This window comes from Peromyscus californicus, unplaced genomic scaffold (assembly GCF_007827085.1).
Source record: "Peromyscus californicus insignis strain IS unplaced genomic scaffold, ASM782708v3 Scaffold_17__1_contigs__length_78620276, whole genome shotgun sequence".
Lineage (NCBI taxonomy): Eukaryota > Metazoa > Chordata > Mammalia > Rodentia > Cricetidae > Peromyscus > Peromyscus californicus.
The window spans coordinates 64290193-64314500 of NW_026294469.1; the positions used below are offsets into that span (position 1 = coordinate 64290193).

The 24308-nt window shown below is 49.1% G+C and overlaps 1 protein-coding gene across 5 annotated transcripts in view; it reads right to left on the bottom strand.

The window, feature by feature from the left end:
- Ctif (cap binding complex dependent translation initiation factor) overlaps nucleotides 1-24308 on the bottom strand; it is a 271640-nt gene that overhangs the window by 183844 nt on the left and 63488 nt on the right. For all 5 annotated transcript variants that reach the window (XM_052742568.1, XM_052742565.1, XM_052742564.1 and 2 more), the window contains exons 3-4: nucleotides 14043-14114; nucleotides 164-237 (exon numbers count right to left, since the gene is read on the bottom strand). In XM_052742568.1, the coding sequence (XP_052598528.1) occupies nucleotides 164-237; nucleotides 14043-14114 (146 nt within the window). The remainder of the gene's footprint in view (nucleotides 1-163; nucleotides 238-14042; nucleotides 14115-24308) is intronic.

Below are 24308 nucleotides of genomic sequence, written 5' to 3' on the forward strand. Positions count from 1 at the left end.
TCCTTTCTTGGATGCTCTCTCGTTCTTCTCCGCGAGCCTCTGTTAGTGGACCTCCTCCCCTACAGCCTATCTCTCTGCTTCCCTACTGAACCTGCCCCGTAAGCCCTGATGCGGCAGGAAGCCCTGGCCAGCACTGGACACCACAGGGAAAGAAGGGAGTTACCTGAAGGAATCAAAGGTGTTGGCAGCCCAGATATCTGTGCCCAGCATGTCTAGAGAGTTGTCTTTGTTTCCATTCTGAAAGAGACAAGGTGAGGCGCTGACATCACTGTCTGGGCCAGGACACTGAAAACAGTTGGGTAGAGGCCCACCGTAGGTCCAAGCCTGAGAGGGCTGCAGGGCCCTCTTGACACCTAAGGCCTGAATGGGTGGAGGCTGGAGTGAGTCACCTAAGAGAGTGTCCCAGCAGGAGCATCAGGAGGGCCAGGGGACCACTGGAGACTACAGGCCTCCTCCCGCACACAGCCCCTCGCTGAGATGGTGTTCCACAGAGGTGTGCATTCAGGACCTGACATGCCTGCATCTCTGCTTCCGAAGCCTGTGGTCCCTTCTCAATGCCTCAGTACCCAGCAGGCACTCTGTATGACTGTCCGGGCCTTCACCATCACTGGCTGCCTGATGACAATGGTTTCTCCCTGGCCGTGGGATCCAAAAAGCCAGGCATGCTGAAGCATCCATGCAGGAGTGAGCTTTTTAAACATTCAAGCCTTGCCTCCTGAGAAGCCCCACAGACCAAGGCTGCCCCAGCAACTGCATTTCTTACGTTCACCACTATAGGCTGCATCCTTGGGGGCCTCCTACATGACTCACCCCGCAGACAGAACATGCTTTACTTGGTGCTGTTTCTATGATTTGGTCACTGCCCTCTGGGTGCTAATCACCCCAAAAAACCCTCCAACCCCCAACTTCATTCTGGTGCCCTTCATCAGTCCCCCCAACCTTGCCTAGTGTTCATTATCATGCAGGTCTGAGACATGGGAGCTCATCCCTACATGTAAACCAGTGTTTGCAACAGAATTGTGTACAGATGTCCCTACACACGACCACACAAGGATACAGCAGCACCTTCACCATCGTGCTGAGGGGAGCCACCCACACGCCTGCCGACAGCCGACCACACAGAACAGCAGCTATGTTCACAGGCTGGAATATTACACAGCAGTGAGAATAAACAAATGAAAACAACACGTGACTGAACAAGCAAACCCCACGGACAATGTGGAGAAAGGAACACAGACAAAAGAGTACTGGCTATGTCGTGTGACTTACGGAGTTTCAGGACAGAAAAACTAAGCTGTGACTACAGAACTCATACAGAAGGGGGCACCAAAGAAACTGACCAAATGTCCTATCTGGTTTGGATGTTTAGTTTGTGAAAATCCGCTGGACAACAGGACACACTGCTTTTCTTTAGGTGTGCTGTGACTCCTGCTTAGCTACCTGGTGCTGTCCTGGCCTTCATTCTCGGGTCCTCTCTGCAGGACCAAGCTACTGATCATCCATGAAGACTAGTCCATCCCAGGACCCACCAGGACTCAGAGCCACTAGCTCCCCTGGAAAGGGGTGTGTTCCATAGGTGCCTCAGCAGCTCCTGACACAGCACAGAGGAGGAGGAGGAGCCATGAGCCCCACCCACAAAGCTGGTGTGTGATGACCCATTCTCAGTGACAATGCAGCATGACCTGGGCTGTGATTTGGGCACCAAAGCAAAGGCACTATCACAACGCTGTGACTAACGCCTTGTGCTGTGACAAAAGCATGGCTATGACGTTGCTAGGGAACAAGAAATTTTTTCACTGCCATCTTATGGGCCCAGTGTGGTACATGCAGTCTGCTGCTGGCTGGAACTTCATTATGTAGTCCATGATTGTATATGCATACATACTACATACAACGTACATATAGATACCACACACATCACACATAAATATGCCATACATATCATATCTATCTATCTATCTATATCACATACACCATATATTTACGCATCACATGCATTATACACACACACACACACACACACACACACACACACATCCCACATACAGGCTATACATACACAAACCACACATACCAAACATACTACAGATACGTCATATATATTGTGCTGGCTGGTTTTATGTCAATTTGATACAAAGCAGGAGTCATCAGAGAGGAGGGAGCCTCAATTTCAAAAATGCTTCCATAAGATCCGGCTGTAGGCAAGCCTATAAGGCATTTTCTTAATTAGTAATTGATGGGGAGGGTCTAGTCCATGGTGGGTGGTGCCATCCCTGAGCTGGTGGTCCTGGGTTCTATAAGAAATCAGGCTGAGCAAGCCATGAAGAGGAAGCCAGTAAGCAGTTCCCCTCCATGGCCTCTGCATCTGCTCCTGCCTCCAGGATCCTGCCCTGTTTGAGTTCCTGTCCTGACTTCCTTTGATGATGAACAGTGCTGTGGAAGTGTAAGCCAAAGAAACCCTTTCCTCCCCAACTTGCTTCAGTCATGGTGTTTCATCACAAGAATAGTAACCCTAACTAAGGCATATATATATACAACAACATATCAATATATATTCACACCACACACACCATGCATACGATATACCACACATACACCCACTATACATATACACATACTATACATATATGTACCACATACACATACATACCACATACTATACATATATATGCCATATACACCATACATATACAACCCACACACCATACATATATATACCACATGTACCCACATACACCATATATATATATACATATACACATACCATATATACCATACATATATACACCACACACCATATGTCTACCCATCATACACCATATGTATACACACTACACATACCATACATAGATGCACATACACATACATCATCTGTTCATAGCTCTCTTAATACTCACAGACATCAGAGAAGTGCAAAGTGGTAGAGGCTGCAGACAGACCCCACCTGCTACCTGAGTTCTGGAACGTCATACTGGGAGCAGCTGCCCGCCCCACCCTACTGTTGTGGAATATTATTTTAAGATGTGTTATATTTGTTTATGCTATGGAACATTTGTTTGATGATGCAAAGATGTGTTGCCTTTTTTTTAATGTTGCATTTGTTTAACTCTGTGGAGCTATGCTACTTTGCCTGTCTAAAGCACCTGATGGTCTAATAAAGAGTTGAATGGCCAAAAGCAAGGCAGGAGCAAGGATGGGGGTCTGGCAGGCAGAGAGAATGTATAGAGGGAGAAATCTGGTAGGAAAGGAGAAAAAGCAAGAGAAAAAGGAGGAGGACGACAGGGGCCAGCCACCCAGCCACACAACCAGCAGTGCAGTAAGAAAGAAAGGTATACAGAAATAGACAGAGGTAAAAGCCCAGAGGTAAAAGAGAGATGGGATAATTTAAAGTTAAGAAAAGTTGGCAAGAAACAAGCCAAGCTAAGACCCAGCATTCATAAGAAAGAATAAGACTCCATGTGATTTATTTGGGAGCTGGGTGGTAGGCCCCCTAAAGAGTAAAAGAGCAAAAGAACAAAAACAACCAACTACACCCTATCCCAGGACTTGCACAGAGAAGTGACTGTCACACTGGGAACAGAGAGGAAGGTCCCAGGGTCAGGCTCATCCCAGCACCTCTCCATCTTTTCATGTCCGACCCTCTAGGCTCCCAGAAGTCTCCATTTCCCCCATTGCCACATGGGTAATGGGAATAGGGCATTGTGTGGCTTGGACTTCATCCTGTTTGTGGCAGCTCGGAGGTCATACTGGGTTGAAGAATGCATGGAACTGTTTTCCTCTCTGCCATAGAGTGCTCTTCCCAGACTCAAACACAGGGAACACTTCCTCCAACAACCCCTCCTGCACAAGTTTCTTCCTCCTGGTGAGTCTAGCTCAACATGCATCTTTCCTGTGGCTCTGTGGGACCTTTAGACACTATACGCGGAACAGTAGCACATGCCAGTGTGGGAGCTGATCCCTTCCTGCTGGGACCTGTAGACACTGCACAGAACAGCAGCGCATACCAGTGTGGGAGCTGATCCCTTCCTGCTGGGACCTTTAGACACTACCTAGAACAGTGCATACCATTGTGGGAGCTGACCCCTTCCTGAATGTTCTCCAGCATGGCTCCCTGGAGTGCTCTAGAAAGACTAAACCCCTGGCTTTCAGATGCCAGTGTGCATCAGAATAACTCTGGAGGGTAGTGTTGGTAGTTCAAGTGCAGTCCAGCTGGAATGGTCCAGAACATGCCTTTAGAAACATAGTCCGACCCCTGCGGTGGTGGCACACACTTTTAATCCCAGTGCTTGGGAGGCGCAGAGGCAGGCAGATCTCTGAGTTTGAGGCCAGCCTGGTCTACAGAGTGAGTTCCAGGATAGCCAGGACTACATAGAGAAACCCTGTCTCGAAAAACCAAAGGGAAGGAAAAAAGAAAGAAAGAGAGAGAGAGAGAGAGAAAGAAGGAAAGAAAGAAAGAAAGGAAGGAAGAAACATAGTTCTTCTTTCTTTGGGGCCTGAAGGCGCTTTAGGGGTGGAGTAGTCAAAAAGGCTCCTTATCAAATATTTGGGAAATGCAGAGTTAACAAATCAGGAAAAAAATCAACATGTAGTAGATTATTAGGAATGCAAGGCGTGGAAGAGTGTGTACAGGAGAGCAAGGCAGTGAGAGCAGTGAGCTGCCACAGTGCTAGTTGTCTTTGAATACCCAGCGTGTGGCAAGTTTTGTTGATATGTGTGTACTGGGGGAGGGAAGTGAGGACAATTCTAGGCTATGCATTTGGAGATTGGGTGGAAACTGGCTGAACAGGGCACAGGACATCAGGAGGAGCCTCCCATGATCAGGGATGTTGATGATAACGCTTTAACTAGAGAGTTTGGGGTGTGCCTATTGGATTCACCCAGCATATCTGCTGCAGCAGGTCACATGGAGAAGGGGGGCTGCCCTCGGCTATACCCTTGGCCCTGGATGGCCAAGAGCGTTGAGTTGCCAGTTAGCCAGAAGCTGGGCTGAACAGGCCCTGGTTCCAAGCACTAGAAACACAAGGAGCAGTCTGGTGGCTTAGCAGTGCACAGGGTCTCATCCCATACTGTTCTTGACACAGAATGTGACCCCACAGCTTCCACAGTGGATCTTCTCACTTCTCAGGCCCATAGTTGCCAGGGGCTGAGAGGCCTGTCCCCAGCCTCCTGTACAGCCCACACAAGTGCATTAACATAGAGTTAAGTTCTGGGTGGACACAGGGGCCTGACGCTGCAGTCCCTGCCCCTCATAGGGGGTCACATCGCTAGGAGCCGTGAGATGACAAGTCTGGTTCCTAAACTGCCAACTTTGGGCTAGCCACATCTTCAGCTGGCAGTACGGTTTCAGGGATGGTAGAGAGGCCAGACTCCAGCCAAGTCACTCTGGCCTCGCGGACACCAGTTTCCCACCTGTCACTAGAGCAGGTAGACTAGATGGGCAGTTCCTGAGGGAGGGAGGAAGGCAGCAGGTCAAAGGAGAGATGCTAGCTGATGTAGGTTTCACAAGCATGACCCTAACGTCACCTCCCAGGCCAAATACAGAACCTTGCGGGCCACTAAAGCAGGCTTTTGAGGGTGACCTGGATGTGAATAAAGGGGACCCATGTGGAGGCAGGTGAGGAGACTAGGCCATGCACACATACAAAACACACACACACACACACACACACACACACACACACACACACACACACACACACACACACACACACGAGACCATCACCATTTAGCACCAAGGACAGCGCCCAGGTGCTAGTGGGGAAGGACCAGGCATGTTTAATCCCTTGCAACAGAGATGCCTTTGAGACTGGAGAAGGGCAGAGCAGAAAACAGGGCTGAGTTCAGGGGAAGGAACATCTACTTTCACTCGGGGGCTTCTCGTCTGTCTGCCCATCTCTCCATGCTCCTTTTCTACCCAAATTAAAACCACAAGGCGGGGAGACGTGGAGACAGGCTGAAGCCTGTGGCCCAGCTATCCCTCCTAAGCCAGCTTCCCACCCACTATCTCTGGATATGCGACCGAGGCTCTAAGTGGGTTGTGCTACGATATGTCTGCTCTAGGTTGAGCCATGTCGCAGGCCATTCCTGGCCGTCTACCCGTCGGGCCTCTACTGAAATGGTAGAGCCCCACAATTGTCCCTGGTTCCCTACCACAGACAGGCTCCCAGCAGAGGGGGTTAATAGTCTGCACCCCAACACGATCCCACCCTCCAAGACACCTTCTTGAATAGGGAGGCCTTCCTTAACAACTCCACCCTGGTCCGAGTTTCTCCTGGTGGTACCAGACTCAAAACATGGAGGGCTGGGCAAGAGATGGAGATCACAGGGCCGGGGACTACTTGGAGCAGGTGCGCAGGGGGTAGGCGGGGGTGGGGGGGAGGGGGAGTGGTGTCATGCGTCTTCTCCAGCACTCCGAGAATCGCCACGTGCCATGGCCATTCTGAAAGAAGAACAACAACATGGCATCGTGGGTTCGGTTTGCCTTTCCCCAATGGCTAGCAATGCTGGAATGCCACAGGAGATTCCGAAGAGACCGACCGGGCTCTATACTTTAAAAGGCTAAGCCATATTCAAACAGCTCTTTGAACGTGTAAGAAAAAGATATTGGCACGGACTTGTAAGAAATAATACAAACAGACTCCAGCTTCCCTCCGCAGGGAAACTCATGAAAGTGTAAGTCCGTGTTACCTTCAAGATACTGACACTGATCCGGCCAGAGCACATGGCATTTCCATTATGGCAGGGCTCCCTCTGTGGCCCCCTTCCCGGCCATACCCATCTCTATCCTTGCCTCTACCTCCTCTCTACCCTCTAGCCACAACTACCTGCTCTGCATGTCCACATGACAGAAATGGAATCATGGATTATTCAGCTTGAAGGAACTGGATTTTTCCCACACAGCATCATCTGGAGATTCACCCAGGGTGGTGGTGTGGCCACAGGCTACTCTTCCCACTGGCAAGCGCCACAGCATAACTGACCATTCACCCCCTGAAGAACAACTGGGCTGTGTCTTGTTAGGGTTACTAGTGTTGTGATGAAACGGTATGACCCAAAGCAAGCTTTGGAAAGGGCTTATTCAGATTACACTTGCATGTCACAGTTCACCATCGAAGGAAGTCAGGACAGGAACTCAAACAGGGCAGGAACTTGGAGGCAGGAGCTGATGCAGAGGCCGTGGAAGAATGCTGCTTACTGACTTGCTCCCCATGGCTTGCTCAGCCTGCTTTCTTATAGAACCCAGGATCACCAGCCAAAAGATGGCAGCTCCCACCACAGGCTGGGCCCTCTCCCACCAATCACTAAATAAGAAAATGCCTTCCAGATGGAGCTTATATGGAGGCATCTTCTCAACTGAGGCTCCCTCCTTCCAGATGAGCCTAGCTTGTGTCAAGTTGACATAGACCAGCCAGCACAGAGTGATTGCTTTTCCCACTCAGATAAAGCTTCTATAAACTTGAGGGCAGGTTTTCATTTTTCTGAGACACACACCCAGGACTACATGTGCCAGATCACACTATTCTCAATGGTTTCATTTTCTGTCTTTAAATGAAACCGACAAGCATGTAGAACGGCTGTGTTTTATATCCCTCACCACCTTTTTACTCCCCCCACCCCCACCCCTCAGTATCCTTGCCAGCATTCGAAGCTATGAGAGCACAGTGATGTCTCATGGGTTGTTTTGCAATTCTTTGAGGGCCAGTGGTGGGGAGGATCTCCTGTGTGCTCATTTCCTGTCTGCAGTTCCTTGGTGGAAATGTCTCTTCATATATTTCTCATGGGATAATTAATGAGTTCGAGAGTTCCTTCTATGTTCCAGAAGTTCTTTGTCAGATATGGGCTTTGCACATCCTCTCCCTGCCTGTGACGCATCCCTTCATCCTCTTTGTCTGGTCTTTTCCAGGGCACCCAGGCCTAATGTTGATGAAGGTTGACTTAGCATCTCAGGTTGGCATTAATCACTGACCTTTGTCACTGTTTAGAATCTTCTGATTCTTGCTATGACAAATGGCTTCCGATGGAAACTAGGACACTTTCGTGTGATGAGACTGAATTCTATCTACCTCAACCTTCATGTCAGCTAGCTTGCTGAGACGCCACCTCTGACAGGGCAAGAGGTCAATGAATGAGAAACCAAACATCCAAGCAAAAGGACGCCCTGACTGTGACAAAGGGAATTTTTCAGGAATGAGGATACGTAGCTTTCAAAGACCGGACAACAGCTCATAGCCAAACAGACTGTGCACCCAGGCGGCTGCATGAACCACCAATGTAAGATCCTCTGAGCTCTTTTTTCCACGTGATGGTGGGTGAAAATGATAACCACTAAGCCAGGTCTAGTGGCACACACCTGCAATCCCAATGCTCAGGAGGCTGAGGCAGGAAGATCATGAGTTCTAGACCAGCCCAGGTTATATAGTGACACCCTAACTCAGAAAAAGGCAACTGCACCATCCAGCACCATCCAGGTGGCCTCCAGTAATGTTAGAAGTTATTAAGGTTTGGGATTTCTCGTTACACAGCATCATTTTGGCTGTACTGACTGACACAAGGCACTGACTTCAGTGTAGAACAACAGAGAAAAATATAAGACATACAAGTACACGAAGAAGGATTAGACTGCGCAGGAGTTCCAACATCTCAGCCCAGCAGACACCTCTACATGCATTATGTTCAGCCCTTCTAGATAATACTACCCAGCACGTGCCATCAATGCTCGCTGTACTTGCGTCTACCACCCCAGCGTCCCAATACAAAGTCCAACCTCATTTTTGCTCATCTTTCCTCCATCTTTCTTCCTTTCCATCTACTCATGCACTCTACCTGTCCCCAAAGGAAGGGATCAATTCTCATGTCCTTCCTGAAGACCAGCAGGGCCACTCAGAATGACCATAGTTCCTGGGTCACATCTGTTGGGGGTTACTTCAGGCACGTGTCTTGAATCCACTTTGGGTTACTGAATCTTCACTCTACAAGCAGGCAACCACACAGAAGGCTCCAGCTGCTATACGTTGGCCAAGCACACAACGTTGCTCCATAAGTACCAACTCCGCAGAGAGCAGAGGCCTGGGCATAGTGAGAGGTTTCTTCCTTATGCACAGAAGCAGCTTCAGCAGCCAGGTGTTTTTCTAAGGCACCAAGCATGCTAACGACTTCTTAATTGTCAACAAACCGCATCCTGCCATGGCTGGTCAGCCAGACCAGAGGGCTGGGTCTGACCTTTGCCAGGGCTAGAGGACTGGAGTGTTTGATGTTTTCCTAGCTGCCATCTGCCATCCTTTGAGTCTGTCATGGTTGCACCAGCTTGCAGGTTGGCACAGAAACCCAGACTTATGCCAATGTCTTCCTGGTAGAAGAGATAATTAGAATCGGTGTTACTCCAGGGTCACCTGGGGACAAGGCTCTTTCCCTCTCATAATGGGGTGTCCTACACCACACCTACCATTCCAAAGAAGGTGAGATTACAAGTCATTGGCCACAACCTGACATCATTCCTCACACTCCCCCGGATTTCCCAGGGCTTCATGAGTTGACAACTGTCTGATAAGGAGGTGTGCTGATCAGGTTCCCAGCAATGATTCCATTGCTTAAGAGCCACTGTCATGGGCCAGCGAGTCCTTCAGCCAGGAAGTCTTTCTCAAGGTCCAAACAGAAGCTCTGCTGCTTTCTACATGTTCATTTCCTTCATTGGCACGGGTGAGCAGATGGGGCGGACATCTCCAGCCTGCACGTGGACAATGTCTCTGAATGCAGAACCACTAGTCTCCCCTTTCATATGCCGTCCTCTCAAGCTGTCACCATGTGTTTCCCCTACTGCAGTGACAGCCAGGACATGTCCTATCGTCCTTACCCAATGACTAGTGGTAGCAGCCTCTTGGAAAGAGGAACCAGGGTGGCAAACTGCCAGATACAGCTGAATCCTGGTTCCTGGCAGCTGGTTGGCTCATTTTTTTTTTTTTTTCAAAATCTGGACTCCCTTTCTCCTACTTCTTGGGATGCCTGCTAACCTGACTTGCATGAAAGCATCCAGAGAGGGTAAGGTATTGTTTTGCAATAGCTGAAATAACCAAAGAATGAGAACATTGCCTGCTGTAGGGAAATAAGCATCTCACTGCATGGCTAATCCCCATGGGTGCCACCCATCCCTGGGCCTCTAGTTCAGAATCAGGCAATGCTATACTAGCCTCTTGGGCGGAAGGCAAGACCACTCCATCTGCTCCATCATCACCTTCTCCTGATGACCTCTGCTTCCCTGGTATCAGTGGCCCAAGTGTGGCAGCCAAAGGAACAGCTGGCTCTTAGAAGCAATTGTCCCCATGGGTGAACATGGGTTTTTAGAACAACCCTGTCATCCTAACCCCAGAAAGCTCACAGACTCTGTGAGGCCTAAGGAAAGGGGCCTGCTCGGGAATGCCTGCATAGCCTGTGCCTTGGCCAGTGCATGCGAGGCCCCATGCCAGGGAGTGCTGAGATGTGGAGACAGTAGCACCCCCTTTCTTAGGGTTACTGAGGGGGCAGGTGGGAACAGAAAACAGCATGACAGTGACGTGAGTTAGTGTGAGGGTGTCTGTCTAGATAGAAGGGTACTGTAAGGAGTTTGGATGTGCTAACAGGGGAAGATGTTCATGCCTACTGATACACTCTTCAGAAGGCAGTTCCCTGGTCCTCCTCAACCAAAGCCTGCAAGTAACCCAAGGCCAGGCAGGGCAGCCGCAGGCCAGCTACCCGGGGCTTTCCTGTGACCTTCCCCAGAGGTCTTCATAGGATGGCTGCTTCAGGAGGAGAGTCAAGATTCTAGGATGAGACCTAGGGTGGCGTTGCCACCGGTGGGGCACAGAGGTGGCAGGAGATGCCATGGGTCATGGAAGAAAACCACACCCAAGAATGGCAGGCCCACAGAGAGGAATCTGGAGCCAGCCTGACCTTCTTCAACTGTTAGACCGCTCCTCCACACTCACCTGGGCTAGGGGAAGGAGAGAGACCGACTTCCATCCTGTGACTGCTGTCCCGTGTCACCCAGTGCCCCGACTCTACACATCAAGCCCTTCGCTGCCGACACAAGGTGCTGCCAGCCACTCTTGCCTCCCCATGCAGGGCAGTGTGTGGCACTTGGTGCCACCTCAGCCTTCTGTCAACAAGTGCTCTCTCCATGGCCCTGTGTAGCCCAGACAACTCTCCGCTGCCCCACGGACACGTGTATCTGAGCCGGGAGCTCATTTCCACCTGGGTCTTGGCCTTCTCCTTGAGAGTGAGGTCCCTGAAGGAGGAACCATGGCCTCACCCTAGACCCCTGACCACACTGCCTTGGCTCTGAGCAGTTTTCACAGTACCACGTGTGCTTCAACCCAATGCAGCAAGCCCAGCCTCTCCCGCCCTCCAGCAAAGTCACTGCCAGACCTTCACCCCAACTTCAAAGCATAGGGCCATGTGGTTGCTGCTCATTGTGTGGGGGTGTGTCCTAGATTCTCCTGTACTTCCTCCTCCTAGGATGACCAGAAAGGCCCACAGGTCAGGTAGTAGCAATGCTGCTGCCATTACTGCTAGCTACGTCCGGGAAGTAGGTGGGCTAATGTTCAGATTGTCACCTCCAGCCCAAGGTTCGTGCCCCACAGTGAGCCTGCCAAGAAAGCATTCCAGTTTCTTCTCTATGCCCAGTGATACTTCACCCTGGAGACTGCGCAGTCCCTCCCCAAAGCAGGGACTGTGGTCAGCTGGACCTCACAGTGTATGCAAGGTGCTTAGGTGGTGAAGAGCCACACATGAGTCCACTGGGGGACAGTCATCCCACAAAGCCCCACCCCACCACACTGCCTAGTCCAACCCCTTCACCTACTCTAAGTGGATAAACAGTGGAGCAAGGACAGCTCAGGGGAGACCAGGGTGGGGGGATGGTGAGGGGCTGGGAGAAGGGCCTTCCTCAACCTCTGGAGAGCCTGTCTGAAGTGACAGTATAAGAAGGCAAGGGCAGAGAGAGGGGGCTCAGGAAAAGTAATAAACCAGAGAGAATGAAGAACCCTACCCTGGAAAATTCCAGAACTAGACATCTACTGATCAAGAAACACACAGTTCTTGTTGTCCGGCTCCCCCTCCCTGCTCGGAGCCACATCCAAGCCCATATGTGCTAGAAGAGTCTGGGATGACAAGAGAAACTGGGTGGGGTCCCCCACCAAGGAGACAGTTGGAAGAGATGCCCTTCCAAGTGCATGAGCTGCAACGGGGCAGGCAGACGCACCCTGTAGATACTGGGCAGTCAAGAGACCTGGTGTACGGTGCACAGTCCAGCCTGGACAGGCCCCCTTCTCCGTGTACCCCATCCACAAATGGGAGAGAAGTGCCAAAAGGACCCTCAGAGGCTACCCAGAATCCTCTCTTTTCATCTGAGGAAGATGGACTTGGCCACCAAGCAGCAGATCAGATACCAGAATCTAGGCTCCTGCCCCTAACCTGTCACAGAGCTATATCTCCGCAGTTTAATATACAAGGATGGAAAGGCCATAATGAAATAAAAAACTCTGTATGATTAACACAAAAATTAAAAAAGGATTAGTCTCATATTGATTAGTTTCATGTCAACTTGACACCAGCTAGTATCATTTGGGAAGAGGGACTCTCAATTGAGAATATGTCTTCATAAGACTGGCCTATAGGCAAGTCTGCTGGGCATTTTCTTGATTAATGATTGATGTGGGAGGGCCCAACCTAACTGTGGGTGGTGCCAATTCTGGGCATGTGATCCTGAGTTGTCAAAGAAGGTAGGGTGAGCAAGCCAACGAACAGCATTCCTGTATGATTTCTGCTTTGGTTCCTGCCTCCAGGTTCCTGCCCTGCTTGAGTTCCTGGCCTGACTTCCCTCCGTGATGGTCTGTATCTGGAAGTGCGGAAACAAACCCCTTTCTGCCTAAGCTGCTTTTAGTCATGGTGTTTATCACAGCAACAGAAACCCTAACTAAGATGGAAACAATTACAGAAATGTTCTGAGAGTCAACTACAAGACAGTTGTCTCTCCTATACCCTGGGGCAGCAAAGCCCCGGAGCCTAAGAATGATTCAGAACTGAGGGCATTGAGTACCTTCCTTTGGAACAGAATAGAGATGGAGGGGGGGGCGGGGCTTTGCTCTGCTGTTTATCCCTGCAGTGCTGGGGTGCAGGCTAGGGCCTTGACCATGCTAAGCAGGTGCTTGACCACTGAGCAATGGACTAGCACAAGGGACCGAGGTGGGATCACGCCAGTGAGCCAGGCAATGTGTCCCTGAAGCAACCGTAGGATCAAGAGCTGTGGAATCTGAGGTGGGAAGAGGCCAGCTCTGAGGCAGGGCTTGGCTAGGGAGAGTGATTTCTTCAGATCCTAACCCCGTGGTTTTTCACAGGCAGGGACAGGGTATCAGTGAGGGCAGCTGGAAAGGCAGCACACCTAGGTCACCAGGACAGCTCTCCAGAAGTGGCTGCCTCCCTTCCCTCCTGGCCACACAGCCCCTCAGGAAACCCTGGCAGCTTCAAGTGCCAGAATGTGTGAGCAGAAGAACATCCCCTGCCCCAGAACAGCTGCAGACTGAGGAGTCCAGACCTCTGAGATCCTCTACATGTTCCACTGGCCCAGCCCTTCGTAGACCCAGAAAAGAGATGTCCAAAGCACCCCATCATCAACTTCAAACACCCTGAGTCTCAGTGCTTGTGGGCCCACCAACATCAGCACCCAGATTCCCGTTTGCTGACCTGACGCCATACAGTATTTCTTAAAGGATACATCACAGAGCGTCTCACCACCCTCCTCTCAGTGGACGTCTAGGTTGTTACCAGAGGTGGCATTCCATAAAAGGCCACTGAAGAGTAGTCTTCAGAATCCACGTGTTGCGGGTGGGGTACTCCAAGGTGGCCAAGGAATTACGGGAGGCTTCCTACCGGCCCCGAACCCTCCTTGCCCCCATCTTTCTGCTTGCTTCCCTAATTCCCATCATCCAGGACCACCCAAGGGCCAGCCCCAGGGTCCCAGAAAAGCAAGGCACGTGACAGCTCCCAGACGGAGCACAGAGCCGGTTCCCTACCTGCTGTGGCGGGGCTCGCCCTCTGGGGAAGGAACAGCCGTCGTCCAGCTGCTCTCTGCAGTCCGCAGTCCACTGCAGGCAGAAGGGAGGGGTTCAGTGACAGCAGGGCGCGTCCTCACACCCCCCCCCCCCCCCGCCTCCCAGCAGGCTCACTAGGAAATCCGACTTGGCCTTTTCAGTGGCAAACCCACCCCTGAAGACGAGCAGGCCCAAGGTGGCCTATCTAAACACCACCTCAAGGTGGCCCCTGGCTATATGCCTGGGGAAGCCCTAAGTTCACCAAAAGTTAACGTTCCAGCTGCATCCTAAAGTCAACCAAACATAACACCTAGTTATTCTGGACAGTCAGTGGCACCTCTGACCATCTGGCCAGGCTCCAGCCATGCTGGCTGTCTCTCATGCTAAGGGTCACGGCTGGAGCCGGAAGGCAGCAAGTGTGTGTAGCTCTATACACCCAGCTCCAGATGTCTATGGATTTGGCATCATGGAGAAACTGCAGACAGGTCTCAGAAGACTGGCTCAAGCTGAGGAATGTCCCAACGTGTGGCTGACTACCACCTACACATGAGTTCCCCAAGTCTGTCATTTGGAGGGCCCTAGGCCTCACTCTCCATTGGTGACTCAGCGTCTGCGGGGCTGGGGCCAAGGATCAGCATTTTGACAAACTCCCAGGAGCTGCACTGGAAGCCACTGAAATCCATGTGCTCTCTCCCATGCTGTTATCTGTTCGATGGCCACGACAACGCTGGGCAACTCCGTGAAGCTGTCCAGGACTACTGTCATCGCGCAGACACACGGAAGCAGGAAGACAGCCCTCTGCCAAGTGCGAGCTAGCTTCAGGGTGCTGTTAGACATTAGCCAACCTCTCCGATTCTGCCACACACTGACCTCAGCCTTCACTCCAAGTGGCATGCATAGCAGAAAGAGTACAACCTCAGTATAAGCTGAGTAGGGAGGGCTCCAGGCCAGCAAGGCACACTGCGGCTGAGGACAGTATGCCTAGGTCAGGAAAGACCTTTCATTGTGACGCTGATGCCATAGACCAAGTTCAAGTATACTCCAAGGAAATAAAATGAAAGGCACAAAGATAAGCTACAGACCTGACTATAGTTCCTAGAAGCCAGATTTTTAAAAATTAAGTTAAGCAATATGCCTGACATAACCCAATACAGTCAAAATATTATTACTTAAATAGATAATAATTATAATAAAAAAAATAAGGCGGGGCCCATGTCTGTAATCTCATCATGAAGGAAGCCAAGGCAGGAGGTTCCTAAGTTTGAGCTATATGGTAAGAGAAACAAAAACAAATGTTAATTAGCCTTTTGACAACTCAACACAAATCTCGGCCTATCTGGGAAGAAGGAATCTCAACTGAGGACTGAGGAATTGCTTCCATTAGAGTGGCCAGGAGGTAAGCCTGTGGAGCATTTTCTTGATTAGGGATTGATGTGGAAGAGGCCAGACCACTGGGGGCAAGTGCTAGCCCTGGGCATGTGGTCCTGGGTTGTAAGAAAGCAGGCTGAGCAAGCTACAGGGAGGAAGTCAGTAGCGGCCTTCTTCCCTGGCCTCTGCTTCAGTTCCTGACTCTAGGCTCCTGCCTTGAGTTCCTGGCCTGACTTCTTTGGTGATTGACTGTGATGTCAAAGGGTAAGTCAAATAAGGTGTCTTGTCACAGCAATAGAAACCCTAAGACAACATTCTTTGTATACCAAAGTGCACACCTCATATTGGGTGAGTCACATGTGGCCAATCACTCTGTGTTGGACAGTAGGGTTCTGGAGAGAAGGCAAGGCATCAGGGCTACTTCATACCCATCCCAGCTCTCTCTGTACTGACAAGGTGGCCACCTCTCAGGTTCCCTGGTGATCTGGACTCAGGCTGGGCTTCTCAAGACCGGAAGAAGGGAGAAGTCGGGCATGCCCTGTCTCTACTTCTAAAGGCATAACTAACACCAAGTGGGCATTTTTCACTGCTCCAGCCCTCACCACATAGGCTTGCACACATGACCTTGACCCTGGCCTCTGGAAATACCATCTTCTTCCTTGGGCCTCATGTTAAGAGGTGGAAAATGGGACCTGTAAGTAGCTGCTACTTTCTAGTAATTTAGCCTCTTAGGTCTTTTATACAGATAATCAATTCCCAGGATTGTATTTCCTTGGATAGTCTCAAGGCACTTCTCCCCAAAGATTAACTAATTAACAACAGAGAAGCCCCTCAGCCACCACTCTAACCACATAAGATCAATACTCCAGTGACACACAGCAGCAGCATGGACTCCTGATACTGCATGCTGAGCAGGGCATAACACTTTTGAGGGATTCCCCCCCTCCCCCCACTGGTGCCAGCTTTAACGTGATCATGAAAAACACCAGACAACCCAGATTACTGACTTTCACCAAAATCACAGGTGTCACAAAAATGTCAAGACTGTATAAGAAAAGGAAAACCCCAGCTGGGAGGTGGTGGCGCATGCCTTTAATCCCAGCACTTGGGAGGCAGAGGCAGGCGGATGGATCTCTGTGAGTTCGAGGCCCACCTGGGCTACAGAGTTCCAGGAAAGGTGCTAAGCTACACAGAGAAACCCTGTCTCAAAAAAAAAAAAAAAAAAAAAAAAAAAAGGAAATACCAGACAGGAAAACATGGACATTAAATACAAATTTGAATCTCAGGATAGAAGAAGGACATGGTTCTTCATTCTGATGCTTGTGCCATGGTTGTGTGAAGCTGGGTGATATGGGCCACTTGGAACTACTATTGCACTTTCGCTACGAGTCTAAAATAATTTCAAAAAGCAAAAGTAATATATATATATATATATATATGTGAAGACATACACAGACATATATTAAGAGTATCCCTTTGCTTTACATCTTGGCACAACTCCTCTCCTGGGAGGAGCCAGCTGAGGCTGACAGGATAGGTACAGCTGAGGAGCAAAGGGTGTGAGGGAAGCCCTGAGTAAGTGAAGCTGAGTCAATGTGTGTTGTTCACATAGGCACAGCTGTGTCAAGGACCCTACAGCCTCAGGCTCAAGGGGACGGCAAAGCCTTCCTTGGGGGCCCGAGAGCAAGCGTTGACAGTGTGTGTAGAAAATGTCCATCAGAGCTCTCCCTGCTGGATGTTTACAGCCTGGACACTGCTCCCTATTGAGGTTGTTTCTACTGAGGTAAGATAAACAAGCTTCCTTGGTCCAGCTGTGCACCATAATGTAAGCAATAACCCTGCCTCTCTGTTCAGTTGTATGTGATAATAACCCTGCCTCTCTGTTCTGTTGTATGCAATAATAACCCTGCCTCTCTGTTCAGTTGTATGCAATAACCCCGACTCTCTGTTCAGTTGTATGCAATAATAACCCTGCCTCTCTGTTCTGTTGTATGCAATAACCCTGCCTCTCTGTTCAACTTCTATAATGAACAAGCCAAACTTCCAGAGTGCTGAAGTTCCTCCATCTGAGAGCCCCGACCACCCAAACCCCAGCTTTGAGTCTGTGTGTCCATCTGTCTGTCATTCCTTCACTGTACCAGTCAGATCCAAATCCCTGAAGCCATGCAAGGACACAGCAAAGGAGCAAGGTGATTGCTAGCTTCTCTCCTTCTAGGAACCCTAGACACTGGCTGGACAGCATGGATGGGACATCCCATAATGTGGTGACTTGCAGGTGAGTGCAGCTCCTGCTAGGGAGGCTCTACATACATCTGTGTGCAAGCACATCCCCCAGTGAGCCGGCCCAGGCCTAGCAAGGCAGCTCTATTGTATCCACCAAATCACTTCCTGAGTTCCTCCTTACCGAGCATATGCCAGAACAAGCAGGGCAACATGTCTGCCAGCAGCGGTGTGGAGAGGGATGAGGACATGAAACAGAAACGAGGAAAAACATGATCTCCACAGGGGCTGGGAGGGGAAGGGCATGGATGGCCCATGAGAACACTCTCAGGGTTCCCAGAGAAGGGTGCTCCAGAGCTGGTGGAATCAAAACGGAGGCAGTGGGCAGCTTGGAGGCATACTCCAGCTGTGAGGCTATAGAAGTCAGTGCCATTTCCCCCATGGAGACAGTATAGCTCTCACCAGGCAGCACCTCCCTGGAGTGGCTAGGGATGCAGAGCTGGCCCAGGGGGTAGTGGGTCAGGGCCAGGTTCCATGTTTCTCAGTGGTGGTAAAGTTGCAAATGAAGGAAGGGACTAGAGCGTGGGAGTGGGGTGGGGCAAGGAGCAGAAAGTGAGTGTTCCATGTAGGGAAAGGCGAACATGGTGATGGCGCCCGCAGAACCATCAGACCCAGTGAGTCTGACCCAAGCCCAGCCCCCAGTAGAACAGGGATGGTGGTTCTGCCCGAGCAGTACCCCTGGCACCCAAGGGAGCCAGCCATCAAGCATGAACGATCACCAAGTCACCCACTGGCCTTGTGGGGCTCCTACTCGAATGGTCCAGCCCTGGAAAAGCCTGGGCTATCATTTCCATGTGGCTGCCCGAGTCACAGGGATGTGTGTCTCTGCCCTGGTCCTCAAAGCTCTGGGAACCCCTTTCCAAAACTCCTCCAGCCTGTGGCTGGATGCCACCCTTAGCATTTTCTTTCTTCTCATGTTATAGCCTGTATTGCCTGCTTCCTTTGGTCCTTCTCAATGCTGCCTAGAGAGCTCCAGATAGATTCCCCCAAACCTAGCTGAATCTGTTGGGATGACTCTAGGGCAGAGTGGGGCCCTCTTCTCAAATTCTCAGTTCCAGTCTGAATCCGCACACATAGATCCCCTGTCCTTCAGGGCGAATGAGCTCACATTTTAGACCTCTGGACCATGAAGGTCCTCTAGGGACTGGGGGTGGTATCCACCTTACAAAGGTCCTCCAGCAAAAGAGTCAGGACACGCAGGGGAATGGTGCATGTGGGAATACCGAATGTGGAGTACACACCCCACGGCTTTAGACCTTCCGCCATAGCTGCTGTAATTTATATCTTTATTTAAAAATCTGGAATGACTATAGATCACAGGGTTAAGATTTGACAAACACTGGAGTATTAGATGTTTATTCTGAACTCAAAATGCTTATTCCACCATTCTCTGCTCTTAATCTGTACATGAAAAGATACTGAACAATTCAAGCAGTTACGTCAGTCACCAGTCACTTGCACTCCAGTATGGGCAACACTTTTTAGCAAACTTTGGGAAGAATGGGGAAGTTCACATGGTACTGAGCACTAGAGGAGGAGGTTTGGAGTAGGGCAGGCTGATGGTAAGACACACACACACACACACACACACACACACACACACACACACACACGCACGCACGCACGCACACGCACACGCACGCATGCACTTTTCAGTGTCGAAGCCCCCAGGGACTAGGCCCACCCAACATCAAGGCTGATGACAGAGGAGCATCAGGTCCAGGTATTAGTTACTTTTCTCATCACTCTGCCCATACCTGACAAAGTAACTTAGGGATGAAGGGTTTGTTCTAGCTCACAGCTTTGGGGTATGTAGTTCATCCAGGTGGAGTTCATGGTGGTGAGAACTAAGGCTGGGACTCTTCACATCTCAGAGGATCAGGAAGCAGAGACAGGAAGTGAAGTCAGGCTACTACATCTCCAGGTCCGCCCTCAGTGATCCAGGTCCCCTAGCAAGCCTCCACCTTCTAATGATCCCATAACCTCCCAGACATCAGCAGTCAGAGACCAAGCGTTCAAGCACGCGTGTTGTGGGATATTTGTACACGGTGTGATGATATATTGCTGTGATTGGTGTAATAAAGAGCTGAATGGCCAATAGCTAGGCGGGAGGTATAGGTAGGACTTCTGGGGACAGGAGGGACTCTGGGAAGAAGAAAGGTGGAGACACCAGGAGACACAAAGCAAGTAGGAGCCAGGTGGTGGTGGCGCACGCCTTTAATACCAACACTCGGGAGGCAGAGCCAGGCAGATCTCTGTGAGTTTGAGGCCAGCCTGGTCTACAGAGCGAGATCCAGGAAAGGCGCAAAGCTACACAGAGAAACCCTGTCTCGAAAAACCAAAAAAAAAAAAAAAAAAAAAAAAAAAGCAAGCAGGATGTACAGGAGGAGAGGTAACAGCCACAAGCCACGTGGCAGAATGTAGATTAATATAAATGGGTTAATTTAAGTTATAAGAACTAGTTAGGAGCAAGTCTAAGCTATAGGCCAAGCTTTTGTAATTAATAAAAAGTCTCCATGTCATTATTTAGGAGCTGATGTGACAGAGAAAGACTCCTTACACATTTAAGGATCCTGTGGAGGATATTTTACACTCAAACCATGCCACCATATATTGAATTAGTAGAGGAACAAAATCACATGCACAAAAAAGCCCCCACCAAACAAAAAAACGAAAACAAAACAAGCAATAAAAACAAGGCCATAAACAATTAGTGCACAGATGAGAACTTAGTATATGGTAAGTTTGCTTTTTGCTGACAAGAGTTCATGTAGTCCAGGCTGCCTCAAACTGCCGACCCCGCCTAAGTTCTTCATCCAAGTGCTGGGGTCGCAGTGTGCCACCACACCCGGCTGACAAAGGCAGGATTTTCAAACAGGGGTTAGCTGAGACTCATCGACAGCCACATAAAGAAATGATTGTCCTAGATGTTTATCATGTGCTATTCCTGGGAAACACGTTCCAAGTTGACTCAAAGCCCTGAGACAGGTTCAAACTACATCAACCATCATCATTTAAAACTCCTGTGTATGTGAGAGGAGTCAGAATGGAAGGAAGGAAGGAAGGAAGGAAGGAAGGAAGGAAGGAAGGAAGAAAACGGCAGTTCAAGGGCTACTTGCAGCATGTGTAGTCAAGGATTGATCACAAGAATCAATGCGGCTTTCATGTTAAACCTGTCAGCTCGTTAACATTTGGTCCTCAAGCCCTCCTGGATGCTTTTATTTTCTCTATTTGGCATATGTGGAGACTGGGGCACAGTATGATTAAGTAACTTGTCCAGGATTACACCATCAAAAAGTGGCAGAATGGGCTAAGGGCAGAAATAGCTATGAACTTGAAGAGGAAAAAAAAAAGGCTGATTCTAAACGCAATGTTCGGTTTTTGGTTTCAGTGTTCTAACCAGATTCGGTTTTTGTGTGTTTTGTTTTTGCTGTTGCTATGGTTCGGATATGAAGGCTCTTCCACAAACCCTCAAAAAGTTAGGGACAGGCCCCCCGCTGTGTTCTATTTGTTGAGCAGCGACTGGATCCTGAGGCCTTGATCTGATGGGTAATTGCTTGGTAGACTCACACTACAGTGGTATTATTGGGAGGTGTGGTCTAGTTGGAGGAAGTCAATCCCTGTCCCAGCCCCTTCCTGCCTCTCTTTGCTTCCTGGCTGCCAGGAGGACAGCGGCTTTCCTCTGGTGATGGCTTCACCCACGGCACTGGACCTCACTACAGGCCCAGAAACATGAGCCAAACAACCATTCTTCTCGAAGCTTCCCGTCCCAGAACGGCTCATGTCGTGTATTTGGCCACAGAGACAAGAGAGGACCAACACAGCTCTAAGGGCTTATTGGGAGAGCTGGTGAAATAAAGGTCCACAGATGAAGCAAGAGAGCAATAGCTGTCTTTATTCCCTCCACTGGGACCACGGGATCTTTCTTGTCCTTAGGAATACACTGAAGTGACTAGGGATAAAGGGGTCTCATGTCTGCAAAACGATTCAGAGAGAAGTCATACATATATATATATATATATATATAATATATATATATATAATATGTTGTTCTTCCAATTATTCCTTTGAAAGCAACAAATGTATATATAGTAAATATATAAATATATGTTTAGAGGCAGAGTAAAATGTGATATATTAACAATTAGGGCCATGGGGTGAAGGCTATGCATGAATTCTCTGTACAATATTATTGGGATTTTGTGTATTTTTAAAATTATTTCAAAATGAAATATATATATGTATATATATATATATATATATGTGTGTATATATATATATATATATACAAAAAAAGTCATCTGACTCAAGGATTCTTAAGCTAGGGGGTTTCAGGGCTACCCACAGGGTTTTATGAAGGTCCACGTGCTGGGGACCCTCCACTGTCTTTCAAAGTGACAGAGTTCTCTCCAGGCCTTTAAGGAGGCCCTGATGCCCAGTTCACTGGCCATACCTCTCCTGTGCTCTGCACTAGCTAGACTGACCTCTGCCCTGTGCCTCAATGTGGTCTACATCCCCATTCCAGAGCTCTGCTTTGGTCCTTCCTTCTGCATGGAATACTCATTCCTAAGTAACCTTACTCTCTCATGGCCTCCAAATCTTCTCTCCAAAGCCTCCTTCCAATAGCCCTGGCCTCCATCCCCTTCTTGCTTCAGTGCCTGCCTCCTATCACCCTATTTCCCATCCTTCCTACCAGAAAGCAAGTTCTGGCAAGGCTGGTTCTGCCTATCACTGTGTTCCAGAGCCTACACCTCTGCCTGAACGAATAAATGCTAGCTTGAGTTATATCATACTTCTGGGCCACCAGCAGGCAGCAAAAAAAGACCAAATTTAAACAACTGCATTTTATCCTAAAAGCCATCACCTAACAATGTATAGGAGATCACACTAAACAATCAAGCTAAAATTTATGTATATTAGCAGAGCAACTTTGTGAAAGGTGAGCAAAAAAAAAAAAATTCACAACAATTATCATCAGTCCTTGTCACAAAATGATAGTGGATTATTTTTTTTCCAAAGTTGTCTTTGTTTTTCCAATTGTTGCTCTAAAACAGAAATAAATTTTACCAAAATGAAATTTAACATATTGGGAAAACATGACCAGTAAGTCAGTTAAAAAGTATTCAGTATCTAGAGCCAGGCGGTGGTGTCACACGCCTTTAATCCCTGAACTTGGGAGGCAGAGGCAGGCGGATCTCTGTGAGTTCGAGGCCAGCCTGGTCTACAAAGCGAGATCCAGGAAAGGCGAAAAGCTACACAGAGAAACCCTGTCTCGAAAAACCAATAATAATAATAATAATGATGATAATAATAATAATAATAAAAGTATTCAGTCTCACCAGAAGATGGACAGTGCAGAATAAAGTGGAGGCTGTCCCCACACACTGGTGCAGTTATGAAGGACAGAACAGTCATTTCTGGAGAACAGTTTGCCGAGAGTCACTAAAATGAATTCTACTCCCCAGCACCTACCCAAAGAAATACTTGATTTGTGCAGAAGGAAGCAAACCCTTTTACCATCACACTAATGTGTCCTGCATTCCCAGGGGAAAACTGGCAGGTCAAGTGGGCTCCTCACACTGAAGGAAGGGCTAACCAGGCCTCACTACGAACCACTGGATAGCCACTTAACAGCACAGTGGATGCATAAGCCTGGAAGAGTCCTCGGGTCTATGGGTTTGGGGAAGTGTGAGTGCTGTATGATTTTTGAAATAGCGTATTTCTGTAAGTCATATTATCAGAAGACATCTAAATGGGTAAGGAAGTTAACAGATGCATGGCTGTGAAAAGGTTGTATCGAAGAGAACATTTATTGTTTTTTGTTTATTTGTTCGCTTTTCGAGACAGGGTTTCTCTGTGTATCCTTGGCTGTCCTGGAACTAGCTCTGTAGACTAGGCTGGCCTCAAACTCAGAGATTCATCGGTTTCTACCTCCCGAGTGCTGGGATTAAAGGTGTGCACCATCACCGCCTGGTAGATATTTGATTCTTGTGTGACATGCATATATAAGTAGGGAATGCTCATGAAATTAAAAGAGATAATAATAAGAAGCAAATAATGAATTTCCAATGCTCAGCCACTCATGGTTCTATTCACTCACTTCCATTAAGCCTTTCATGGCTGGCCCACCACTGAGCCAAGACAGCTGTGAAAATGGATCCCAGGATAGGAAAAAAAAAATACAGAAATGGAATAGCCAGGGGATGAAGGGATGGTGGGCAGGTGAACAGGGAGGCAGGATGGCAGGAGGAACATGGAGGAAAAGGAGGAAAGCCACATGAGAAGGAGCCAGGAAGCCAATGAATGCTTTCATCCCCTCCCACAGATTAGTGCTGCCAAGCTTCTTCATTAAAGAGTCCTTGGAATTCAGACAGAACCCAGGACGTTTGCCTGCCTCCCAGCATCAAAAAGGACTTCAGGAAGCTGTCTTCAGGCTCTGTAGCCCTTAATTCAACCTGTTTGAAAGAGTGTATTAGAAACTGTGCCTTTAATAAATGTGCCAGCCGTTGGCCACATTCACACATTCTGCCCTCCCAAGGGAGCCCATTAGGAGGCATCTGGCCTTGGAGAAGGAAGAAAGCCATGTCCCACCTGAGGTGT